The sequence below is a fragment of the Rhinolophus hipposideros genome (assembly GCF_964194185.1).
Source record: "Rhinolophus hipposideros genome assembly, chromosome: 16".
Classification (NCBI taxonomy): Eukaryota; Metazoa; Chordata; class Mammalia; order Chiroptera; family Rhinolophidae; genus Rhinolophus; species Rhinolophus hipposideros.
The window spans coordinates 34,987,266-35,000,539 of NC_138062.1; the positions used below are offsets into that span (position 1 = coordinate 34,987,266).

Below are 13,274 nucleotides of genomic sequence, written 5' to 3' on the forward strand. Positions count from 1 at the left end.
ACAAAGGGTGAAGAATAGCCAAAACATTTGGAAGAAGAATAAGAGGGAGGATTGGTTATAAATGATACGAGATTTATTATTTTTTTTCTTAGTTTCAGGTGTACAAAACACTGTAATAGTTAGACATTTACAGCTCTCACAAAGTGATAACCTCCCTACCCCAATCTACTGCCCTTCTGACATCATATATAGTTGTTACAATTCCATTGGCTCTATTCCCTATGCCATACGCCATATCCCATGACTACATTTATATATACATACAAACTATATTTTAAAACTTGAGTAATTTGGAAGTATCCATTGGCTCGGGAATTGACAAAGAGACATGAAATAAAACAGAGCCCAAGAATAGACAAACAGACATATAAACACAAGGCAGCATTGCAAAATAGTGAGAAAAGACAAATCTTTATATGTTGTATTAACAATTCGATATTCCTTACCCTCTACCCCCAAAGGAAAACAACAACAAAAACAACTTGACCCTACCTCAACATTAAAAAAAAAAATCAATTCCAGGTGATTATAGATGTAATATAAAAGCAGTACAAAGCTTTTAAAATATAATATAGAAGGCTATCTTTATGATATAGGGTCAAAATATTTTTTAAGGCAGACACAATGTTACCAAACATAAAGGAAAGTATGATTAATTATACTGTATTAAAAATAAGAATTTCTATTTATCAAACGATACCATTAAAGAAGTGAAAAGGCAAGCCAAGAGTAAGTAATGATATTTCTGACACATATAATCAACAAATGTCATCTAAGGAAATAATTTATGAGGAACTCCTCCAAACCAACCTACCCAAAAGAAAAACGGATAAGAGACTTGCATAAGCTCTTTACAATGGAGATTTCCAAATAGAAATGTGCTTGATCTAATTAGCCAATAGGATATGTTCAGCCTCAATAATAATAAAATAAGTGAAAATTAAATCCATAAAGCAATACCACTATGCAATAACAACAATTGCTCAGAGAGGAAATTATACAGCAGAGACCCACCTACAATTCTACTGGATAAGTAACTTCGTCTGACCGTTTTGGTGAACAGTTTGGCAATTTATATTTTCTATATTTGGTGATACTCTTATGACCTAGAAAAATCCACTCCTAATTATATACTTATCAGAGATACCTGCACATGTGCTCAAAACAACATGGACGATTCTCTGCAACGTAACACTGAGTTACGTTGAGTAAACACTGAGTAAAACACAGGCGTAAAATGCCCGTATTATATAACTCCATTCATTTTAGCTTTTAGGGACATATACTTAAGAAAAAAAAAATTGTGCTAATCATCAAGAAAGTGACTAGCACACAATCAGAGTAAAAGTTCCTCCTTTAGAGGAAAGAAATGGAATAAATAGTGATTGTAAGGAAAATAAGCGGGGGGATACTTCTAGTATACAGGTAACTTTGCGTTTTCTTGACACTGTTGGTGATTACACTGTTATCTTTGAAATAGAATGTTGAGCATACATTTCTTCATGACATTTTATGGGATATACATTTCTGTATATGCTATCTATCACAATATAAAGGAACAAGAAGAAGAACAAGAACAACAAAACCAGGGAACTAGCCATATCCTATTAATGAAAATAAATTTAAATAATGGTGGGGGTTTGGTTTATAACTGTGGAATATCATGTCTCAGTGGAATCTAGGAACTCATAAAATCAACATCTCTTAATGATCAGAAAGTTACGTGCTTTCCAGTGAGTATTGGTTCTCCATCCTTGAAGTAACTGTATATAGAAAAAACTACTCCTTTTTCTGCTCTGCTTTATTTCAGGATTATTTAAATCATGTTGATTGAACCTTTGCACATATTCTAGATTGAAGAGATATTTTCCTATAACAGGATGTTGAAAGCCCTGCTTCTCCCATTAGACATTTCTCATTTACCTTTTATTTTGACTCTTTTTCCTCAGCAACTAAACAGTTACTGCTATTTTTTATTCCATTGGTGGGAACAGGTCTTTTAAGCTATGACTTACTGATTTTACACCATCACTATGGGGTTTAATAGATCCCGTCAGTAAAACTGTCCTTCATCTTGAATATGTTTGACTCAGTGAATGAGTAGGTGTCAACATTGATTTGTCTGTTATCCTAAAAGGATTTATCTCTGCACTGTGTTTCTTCTGCTTGTAGCACTTGCTTCTACCCAGCTAGAACCACGCTGACGTTTACATAAACATAGCTTATTTGGCATTCACATTACATTAATGTAAAGTAAATAAACGATCAGTGGGAAAGGAATAGATCCTGGGGATTCAGTAAGGAATCACAGTGTTGGCACGAATAGATGCCTGAATGATACACAAGGTCTGCGAAGGGAACCACTTGAGATGCCTCTGATGCCCCCTGCCACTTGGAGACACACTCTTACGTAGGGCCTCCATTCTAGTGCAAAACCTTGAAGCTGGAAGCATGCACAGAAAACGTAATGAGCTCAGAGTTGGCATACTCCATATGCATCAGGAGAACTTGTAAATAAGACCCTACAGAAACGGTGGTGTGGAGGTCGTTTACACCTACAGTTAGTGATGTTTGGAGATAATGAAAAGTCTGAGAACACACACGTAAGTGGAACTTGACATTAGTGAAATTTTACCCTCAGTTACATTAGAATAATCAAAAGAGCTGAAAAGAATATTGCTGACTTAAATGTATGTCCCACAGCATTATATTAGGGATGCCACAACAGAATGCAGAACGCAGTCCTGCACCACTTAACCATGGGGATACGTTCTGAGAAACGTGTGGTTAGGGGATTTCCTCCTTGTGCCAACATCATCGAGTGCACTTACACAGATCTACATGGTCTAGTCTCCCACTGTACTTTTATGTGCTGTACTTGCAAATGACGGGCAGCACAGTAGTATGTTCACACCTGCATCACCACAGACATGTAAGTACTGTGTTCTGCTATGATTAACTAGGAACGACCTACTTCCACTTTTTTGAAGAACAAACTGTTTATCATCCTTAGGAAGAGGACATTCACAACTTCTTCAAAATACTGTGTGACTTGTAATTAACTCATAATTTCCTGGGAAAAATTATTTAAAAGTTATTTTTAAAATATTACAAACAGATTTTCCAATTATTAAATGAATTTAGGCTCAAAGATTAAAATATTACATGAAAAAAAAGTGAAGGAATGGATTTTATTTAAAAAATCACCCATAATTCCTCAAGAAAAAAAAATTGCATTTTTTATATATCATAATGGATCTTACATACATATATACGCATAAATTTTGTTTTTATAAAAAGGTAATCATGATATTCATAGATTTTAAAACCCTTTTCCCTTTTAAAATATTTTAAAATTTCCTAACATATCAATGATGTAACCAGATAAATATTTTGAGTGGTTTATGATTTCATTTTTTATAAAGCATATTAACTATATTGCTTTAAAAAAAAAAGACTTTGGGTACAATAAGCAGTTTTCCTATGGTTACTTTTTTGTTTTTATCTTTTTCATATTTTAGCTATTAATTTTCTTACTCATTTCTTGGAAGTAAAATTAATCTTAATCAAATTAATTTATTTTACAGTTGTACTATTGACATATTTTTTTAATATACTAGTTTTAAAACCTGTCAGTATTTTATGAGAGTATATTTTTCACATCCTAAAGTATATAGTTATATTTTGACAGTTCACTGACATTTGCAGTTTTCTCTTCAGTGAGTAGAAAACTCATTCAATTTAATGATTTTTTTCTCTTTTTCACTGGAAATGACACTTATGATATATAAAATAACTTTATATTCAATGTGATTAATCTTACTCTTATCGTGTACTATAAACCACTTGTTGTTCTATAAAACAATTCAATACATGATTGGGCAAATTACTATGATTTTTTCAATATAGCTGCTTTACCTATTTCTCCTTTAAAAATTATTTTATAAGTATTGAAATCCTATTGGATTTATTTTTGAGATACTATTAAATTTATTTATTTGGGTAGAATTGACACCTGCATGATATCGAATCTTCTTACAACTTGGTGTGTGTGTCAAATATACATATACTTGTATTATATGTATCTATATATATAAATATATATATATATACACACACACACACACACACATACATATATATTATTTTTTTAATCAAAGATACAAGCATATCTCATACCTCAGAGAGATTGTGGGTTTGGTTCCAGATCACCCCAATAAAGCGAGGGGTAATCTTTTTGCTGGTGGAGAGCCTTGCCTTCAATTTGTAAAAAAGTCAACACTTATAAAGCACAATAAAGTGAAGAATGATAAAACCAGCTATTTTTCTATATTGCAAGAGAAATCAGAGTACATCTAATCTTTTGAGGTCTTTTGGGAAGAAGAGGATGATTTGGGGCAATGATGTGAAGAACGAAAGGATTTACTTTGACAGACGAGATTCAGGGACATGACAAATTTAAAGTCACAGAAGTTGTAAATGCATATCAAGGCCCTTCTTTGACCTACTTAGCATATCCCTTCTTGTGTATGATGAAGGCAAAAGCTCATGTAGTTAAGATTATTGAAAGATTTACTTTCCTTATGACAAGTTTTCAGACAGACGTGGCAACTAAGGTATGAATTCCAATGTCTGTTAGAATATCAACAAAGTAGGTTCAGCTGAAAATTGAAAATACATGATATTCTAATGTTTAACCAGTAATTAAAAGTTCTGAAATATCTGTACGTGTGCCCTTATTCTGAAACATGGCTAGAAACATCTGAAGTTAAGATGTCAAAGGGAGTGAACTAAATCTGTATAACTAAACAAGAAAGCCCAATATAAAAATGGACAAAAACTTGAACAGTCAGTTTACAGACACTCAAATTGCCATAGAACACATGAAAATGGGTTTAACTTTAAATCATCAGGAAAATGTAAATTAAAATTAAAATAAGAGGTTTCAGATTTTTGTAATGGTGGAATAGGCTGTCAGATTAAACTTCCTGCACTCAAGTATAAAGCCTGAAAAAATTACATTTGAAAGTACTGTAATGTCACCAAAAGAAGGCAGATTTCACTTAGTGAAGTTTAGGGGTTATTAGCTTTTTGCCCAGGGGCACTCTGTAATGCAACAGAGGCAACAGAAACAGAGACTTAAGAATTTGAGGTATTAGTAAACACTGGGCTAGCACAGTAGCCCCATTTTCAGTGGAGTATCCTGCAATATAGAGACTTATAGACTAACGAATACTTCCACTTGCAAAGGACATGGAAGTAGAGCACGAGGGCTTGCTAGGCAGCTTCCAATGCAGCCTGTTGGTTTGGGCCCACCGAAAGGAGGCTCATTTGCAGGTTAGTCAATATAAATGATCCAGTACAATGCCTAAGTAAGGCATTTACTGCTTCCAATCCCCAAAAAGTTCAGTAAGATGGTGGGCGTTCATTTTGGTAGCTGGGATCAAGGAGATAGCAGTCTTTCCTGGACTGCTGGAAGGACCTTGCATTGGGATTCCACCCATAGAACCCCAAGAAAGTTTACTTGGTGAGCAGACTGCTTAATTTTGTCAGAGTTTATCAGTCACTCCTACTGCTAGATGTATGATAACACCCTTCAAGGCCTTCAGACTGAAGTTCTAAGTTGCAAGTCAACAGGGTTTTATCTATATACTGAAATCATTGGACATTCAGAAGTGTCCATATCCTGACCCATCCACTGGAGGCAAATGGCAGGGGAGTTTAAATATCTCTTGGAGAGAACTGAACACATATAATAGAGGCCACATCACATGAATATGTAGAAAATAAGGCATTGGCAATGTCTGAGACAGTGTACCAACTGCCATGAGTCTGTGGAATGAATTCAGTTATATTCACAAGACCTAGAAGAACTGGGACAGTAAGAACAAGGGAATTCAGTTTGTGATAACCCCATATAAGCCTGCATCTCCTGTTGCTCTTTAATTGGCATATAGGGACATCCTCGACCCTGCTGCCTTTAAGTTTATAATCAAACTAGTGATTCCTCATCTTCTCCAATTTTTTTCTAAGTTCTTATTACTAATACGATTTATTTTCTTCTTCTTGAATTGACTGATATTCATTTAGTGAAAATTTATCAAATGTATGATTTTATGAGTTGTTAAACAACTCTTCCAACCAGAAAAGTTTACTTAAAACAATTCTATTAATACTTACCGAGCTGTATTTCTTCCATTTGCTCCCATTGTAATCTGTGCTCTATCCTCCTGTATCCCAAAAGGCTGAACTATAAAGGTTGTATCTGTATTTTTTATCCTTGTGCTTCGAGTTAAGTTCAGCCAGAGGTAAGCACTGGTAGGAGATCCATAGAAAAGAAAAGAAAAGAAAAATAATAAGAGTAAAGTCAGTACACTTAATACATGACTCCCTTCATGCAAGACTCCTTATGTGATCTGTGCTCTCCACTGAAGATGAAATCTCCTGTTCTGTGGGCCTTTCAACCTACCTTTTCTTTCTCTTGTGGTTAATAGCCCTGTATGACTGCCCTTTGTCATATGGTTTTGCTAAACTCTGGCCAATTCTTTGTGAATAGCCCTTTATCAAAATCTCTCTTCCAATTACCCAAGTTGAGAGTGCTATCTATTTCCTGCTATAACACGAAGGCTTATGCTCTTTCCATGGGTAAGGTATATTTTATTCACATATAGAGAGAGGGCTCCAGAAAAATGTATACACATTTTAAGAAAGCAAAAACTGTATTAAAAGTATAATATTCAATATATACTGATAACAGAAGATGAATACAAGTCACGTTTGACTTTTGCAATTACAACAGGTGATCAAAGTGGTTACCATCAACGTAATTTTAATACTTTTTCCTTTCTTAAAATGTGTATACGTTTTTTTGGAACCCTCTGTGTGTGTGTGTGTGTGTGTGTGTGTGTGTGTGCATGTGTATAATATATATTACACCCTCTGGATGTGTATATATATATATGTATATATACACATATATATGCATATATTATAATATATATTTTATATAATATGTATATTATATATTACATCCTCTGTGTATATATATATATTTATTATACATTATGTATATTACATATACATGTATGTATATGTGTATATATATATACATATATATATATATATATATATATACACACAATATTCAATCTACAATTCTGAAGGAAGTATAATTAGCATTGAAGGAACTTCGGCCTATAGAAGTTAAGAAACTCTCCCAAGTTAACTGCTCAAATTCAACGTTAATTCTGTCTCACTCTATAGACTATGTTCTTCCTACTTAGTGTGACGATAACAATGGATTTTCTTCCTTACTAGCAACATGAAGTATATCGGTGCCATCACATCAATATTTTACTTTTGTTTATAATTGCTCCAAAACACATTAATTATGAAATATCACAAATTATAAAGAGTCAAAATATAACATGTAATAACCCTTAAATTTTACAAATATTAGATTATACTTAAGCTCAGGAATTCCATAAAATTACATTCTTTCTTAGATCAGAATCACTGATTTGAGATAAAAACCATTAAACTTGTTTTTCCTTACTTGCCTTTTAATTTTTCAGGTAATGTAGTGTGATTTAAAATTTTAAGAGACAGGTAGCATCATGACAATGCTATGTAGTGTAGAAAATGAAAGCCATATGCTAAAAGATTTTGCTTTAGATTAAATCACATTGCATATAGCTGATCATATTGTTTTTCTAAGCCTGTTGAAATATTATGTTTATATCCAACCACTTTTATTTTAAGGATACATACTTTCCCCAAGGAATAGTGTTTATATTGCCTTCTAGTTTCTGGTTATTATGGTTGTTTTGAATTCTGACACAAAATACTGACCTCTGAAGCCCTTTTTTATTAAAGATCCCTTGAAACTTGCGTCTTACAATTAAATTAGATTTTTTTATTCAAAAATCATATTAGTATGTATGCCTGGCAGTTAAGAGTCTGTTCCATGCCCAAAGGATTTATACCAAAACACTGAAAAAAACAAAAACCCCAGTGCCAAGGGGACAGTATGTGAAGCCTATGAAGGGAGAATTCATTTTAATTCTTTAATGCTTCTTTCCAGGCAACTTAGTAAATACTGAAGGATCTCATAGGCTATGATCATTCCATTTGTCCTACCAAGAATTTAATTTGTCTCCTTGAACTAAAATGAGGAGGAGTAAGAAGCTAAACAATAGTGTTTTTTTCTAGATACAAATTACAAATAAAAATAAAGTAATTATTTGTTTCAAAACACAAATCTGATTATGTCATCTTTGTCTTTAAAGTACACCGATGGCTTCCAAATGGTCTTAGGATAAAGGTACAATAACATCCTTCCCAAAACTGATAAAGTCTTTGGTTCTGCATTTCCCCCCATTGGTATTCTCTCAGCTTCTACTGTGCAGTGATTATTGCTGGTTCAAGGTCTTTGCATATTGTGTTCCTCAGTCTGGAATGCTCTCCATGTGTTCTTCAATTGACTTCTACGTCATTCTAATTTCAACACAAGATTTCCGTTCTAATAGTAGTTTAGATGACAGCCCTTTGTTCTAAGCTCCCATAAAACCATGTTTCATATTTTCACAATACTATCTCAGTTTGTATGTGGAAATTCAGTAGTGCAATTATTGGTTTAATGTCATTTTTCCATATAGTAGGTAAGCTCCCTGAGAAGAAGTACCATATCCATTTTTCTCTAGCCATTTACATCCAGAAACAATAGACTGGTCTTTAGAATTTCCTAAATGTGCTATGTTGATATTGCACAGTGCAAGTTGAAGTGGGGGAGATTCCTGTTATCTCATTCTACTCCTCAAAAATCAGGTCTAAAACTCCCAGTTTGCTGTGATGCCTGGCATTGTTCATCAATTACAAAAAAAAAGAGAGAGAGAGAGAGAGAGAGAGAGAGAGAGAGAGAGAGAGAGAGAGAGAGAGAGAGATAGAGAAGCTGCTTAGGAAATAAATTAAAACCTTCATGTGTATCATTATCTCCTCACTCTAAAATGCCATGAAGAAATACCATTAAACTCTTTTTATAATTATAATGACAGCATGCTCTGAGGATGGTTCAGAAAATGAATACTTAGAGGATAAGTAAAGAAGTATCTGCTTTCTTAGTTGCAGGTCAGGTACTTGAAGTTCATGAATAACTTCTAATATAAAAAAGAAAAATCTAATATGAAAAAGAAAAAAAATCTAATATGAAAAAGAAAAAAGAATTTCAACAATAAATCTTATTTTAATTATTGCCTGTGTGCCAAACACTATGATACTAGCTTGCTGTACAAAAGCAAATAAGAAAGACATGGTATATAACAATATTATGTTACAGCAGGAATAGGTAAATGCAGATGCAGATGTCAGTGTATCTCTTAAAAAAATGTACGGGGTCAGGAAAGGCTTCATGGGTAACATGACATTTATAGTGAGACCTATAGATGATTAGGTGATAGACATGATAAGAGGGGGTAGGAGTGTTGGTGAAGGGTATTATTGGTTTATGCCTCATCTAAATATTAGCCTGACAAATAAAATGGCCTGGAAAGAGTCAAGTATCTTAGAAGTAAATAGTGCTAGGTGGAGAGGGGCAAGAGTTGGAGTTAGAAATACTGAAAATGAATGTCTCTTACAAGGGATTCTTATAAGTTATGACATGAGCTTGTACTTATTCCACTGCCTATGAGAAGTAATTGATTCATTTCAAGCTAGAGGGTGAAGTTATTAAAACTTATTAAGTATTTTATTATGGCTGCTTCATGAAGAATGGGTTAGAAAAAAGAAGACTGAAAGCAAGGAGAGCATACACAATTCTGTTGCTCTATTCCTGTGAGAGAAGCTTATAATTCACAGAGAAATGGTGGCAACAAGAGTAGATGGTCATGTGCATTTGCAGCAAATATTTTGGGGATAGAAAAGACAAAACTTAATGACTATCAATGGTAGGGTCTCCTTGAATCCCTTTTATATCCAGAGACTGAGAAAGTTTAAGTTTTGTATAACAGATAGCCAAATATGGCTGGTAAATAGTAAAGATCATTCTTCATCATGTTACTATACATGTTTTTTGGATGGTACTGGTGGAGACAGGTTGCTAAAAATGAAAACTGTTTTATGCAGAAAGTATAATTCTCTCTTTCATTCAAAAAAGAGTCAGTTGGAAAAGTTATGAATCATTATATGAAAGTACTTAGAACATCTAGTTGTAGTAAACAGATGATTTGTACTTATTATATTATTACAGACGATTACTATTTCACAGACATGTGAAAAGGGCTAACTTTACTAGCTAAATTGACTCTGTACTCTTGTACTTATTCCTCTTAGTATGCTTTCTACCCTTTGTTGGTGACATTTGGGGTCTGTGTTGTTATTTATCCTCTGGAATATTTATTGGGTTCAGCCAGAGCTGCTGATGTTTGCCTTTGTTTGGAGTTTATCTTTGCACACCTTGTTCCTTATTTTCATTTTTCTTATTGCGGAGGAGAAAAAAAAAAGCACTTCTCTGACTATATAACTTTACATCCCTAAAGCCATCTAATGGTTAATTTCTTTGTATCTGACAAGCAATTGTTAGTAAAATTATATAAATAACATATTGTGTCAAATTCTTTACTGACAGATAACAACAAAGACTTTTGTTATTCAACAACATCATAGAAAAGGATATAATACATTGGAAAAAAGAAGAAGAAATAAAATAATCCAAAACTGGTGAAGGAGCATTTGGGCCATATTAATACTCAGAGTTCTTGCGGATCTCACATTTAAATCATTTAAGCTTTCTAAGAAGAATGTACTGTTTTCATCATTCAGCAATTGAAAATCCAAGGCATAGTGATATCAAGTAAATTATTTAATGTCAAAGCTCATAGGTGATGAACTCAGTATGTCTAATCCCAAAACTGACTTATGTTTACTATAGATTGCAATTTATTTAAACAATCTCCTAAACACATTCAATAATAGGTATATGCCAGCTGCTGAATTCAAGTCAGTCAGTAGGCAATTGCAATAGAAAAACTTCCTGACTGAAGATACCTGGAAATATTATAACATGAACTTTGTGGCAAAAAATGTATCGATGAATCACATTTTTAAAAGTAAATTAGATTTTATTTTTCTCAGCTTACTGTATGTATGTTCTGCCTCTGGTATCTGTAGGCAAGGTGACTCAAAAAATCTGTCCCATAGAAAATAATTAGAAAAACTGTTTTAAATACTAAGAAAATCATATACGTGTGCACCAGAGAGTTAACAAAGCACTGAATAAATATGAATCAAGAACTAGAAAAAAAAAGCATATGATAGTAATCTCACATTTAGTGTCACTTATACCCTAGAGCCAAATGTATATTCCACCAGAAGTAGCCAAAGAATTAAAAAGCTGAGCAGAATTATAAAAAAAAATTCATAGGACTAGAAAGGCAAATTGAACTTTAGGGACCACCTACAAAAAGCACTTAGTTACCATCTGTCCCACCACCTTTGGTTTGTGACCCAGCAATGGTATAAAATAGGAACAAAAGTGAACTACAAACAAATTGAATCTTGCAAAGACAGAAGGGTTGATTGGACAAGAATAATCTGGAATTGTTAGTAATTCTAGCTTCCTACTTGAAGAAAAGATCAATCCTTTTAATAATATAGCACTATACCATGCCTCAAATTATGCCTATATATACCGGGGGTGCCAAAAAAATGTATACAAGTGGAACTTTAGTCAACATTGCTCAAGCAGTAGTTTGCTGTAATCAGAAGTGTCTGAATGCTGGTGGAACCACTCTGAGCACCTCTTGTAATTGCAGAAGTCAAATGTGACTTGTATTCATCTTTTGTTATCGATATGTATTGAGTATTACAATTTTCATAGTTTTTTTTTCCCTTTCTTAAAATGTGTATACATTTTTTTGGCACCCTCTGTATTTTTTTACATACAATGAGGGTTATAATTAAAAACAAAAACAGGCATATGAAGGACTATGAAAATATGACCACAAAAGAGACAAAAAATAATTGAAAAAGACCCAAAGTATATTCAGAACATTAAGGGATTTAAAACAGACTTTGAAATATTCATGGATATATTAAACAAGTCTGATAAAATTGGCAAATAAGTAGAAGATATAAAAACAAATGGAGGGGCCGGCCCAGTGGTTCAGGCAGTTAGAGTTCCATGCTCCGAACTCCTATGGCTGCCAGTTCGATTCCCCCATGGGCCAGTGGGCTCTCAACCACAAAGTTGCCAGTTCAATTTCTCGAGTCACACAAGGGATGGTGGGCAGCACCCCCTGCAACTAAGATTGAATGCGGCACCTTGAGCTGAGCTGCAGCTGAGCTCCCGGATGGCTCAGGTGGTTGGAGCACATCCTCTCAACCACAAGGTTGCCAGTTCAATTCCTCGACTCTTTCAAGGGATGGTGGGCTGTGCCCCCTGCAACTAGCAATGGCAACTGGACCTGGAGCTGAGCTGCACCCTCCCCAACTAAGACTGAAAAGACAACTTGAAGCTGAATGGCACCCTCCACAACTAAGATTGAAAGGACAACAACTTGACTTGGAAAAAAAGTCCTGGAAGTACACACTGTTCCCCAATAAAGTCCTGTTCCCCTTCCCCAATAAAAAAAAAAAAAAAAAAAAAGTCTTAAAAAAAAGAAGGAAACTTTACAAACATGAAATTCAGAAATTATTAATTCAGTGGATGGGTAGAGATTAGGGCCTAGCTTAACAAAATACAAGATTAGTTGGCTGGAATACAGATCAGAAGAAAATATTTAAAAGTGCGCAATACTGAAAAAACATAAACTATAGAAAATAACTTAAGGGACATATGTGTTATGTAAAAGTAAAATTCATGGGTAAAAGAAATCACAGAGGAGGACAGGGGAGACAATAAGATTCAAGTAATTGAAAAGATAATGGCTTTCCAAAATTGTAAAAGATAACAAAGCACAGGTTTAAGAAACTACAAACACCAAACAGGAAAAAGAAAAAGAAAACCACACCTCAGCATATCATAGTTAAACAATGTATTTCAACATATATATGCAAGAGAAAATACTTGAGTGAAGAAACTAGTTTTAAAATGTCATTAAAAAGACTGAGAGTAGTTTTCTCAATTGAAGCAATGTAAGTCAGAAGACACCAAAATATTATTTTCAATGTTTTCAAAAATTTAACCTCTAACATAGACTCTATAGCCAACTAAAACAATAGACAATAATGAAGGTTTAAAAAAATGTCCCCAAAAAACAAAATGGAAGAGAAGTTGTTAC

The 13,274-nt window shown here is 33.7% G+C and overlaps 1 protein-coding gene across 4 annotated transcripts in view; it reads right to left on the minus strand.

Moving 5' to 3' along the window:
- LOC308509101 (uncharacterized protein) overlaps window positions 1–13,274 on the minus strand; it is a 718,677-nt gene that overhangs the window by 472,614 nt on the left and 232,789 nt on the right. For all 4 annotated transcript variants that reach the window (XR_013995126.1, XR_013995127.1, XM_081076779.1 and 1 more), the window contains one exon: window positions 6,181–6,315. Coding sequence is in view for 2 of the 4 variants with exons in the window: in XM_081076779.1 (XP_080932905.1) it covers window positions 6,181–6,315 (135 nt within the window). In the remaining 2 variants the exon portion in view is untranslated. The remainder of the gene's footprint in view (window positions 1–6,180; window positions 6,316–13,274) is intronic.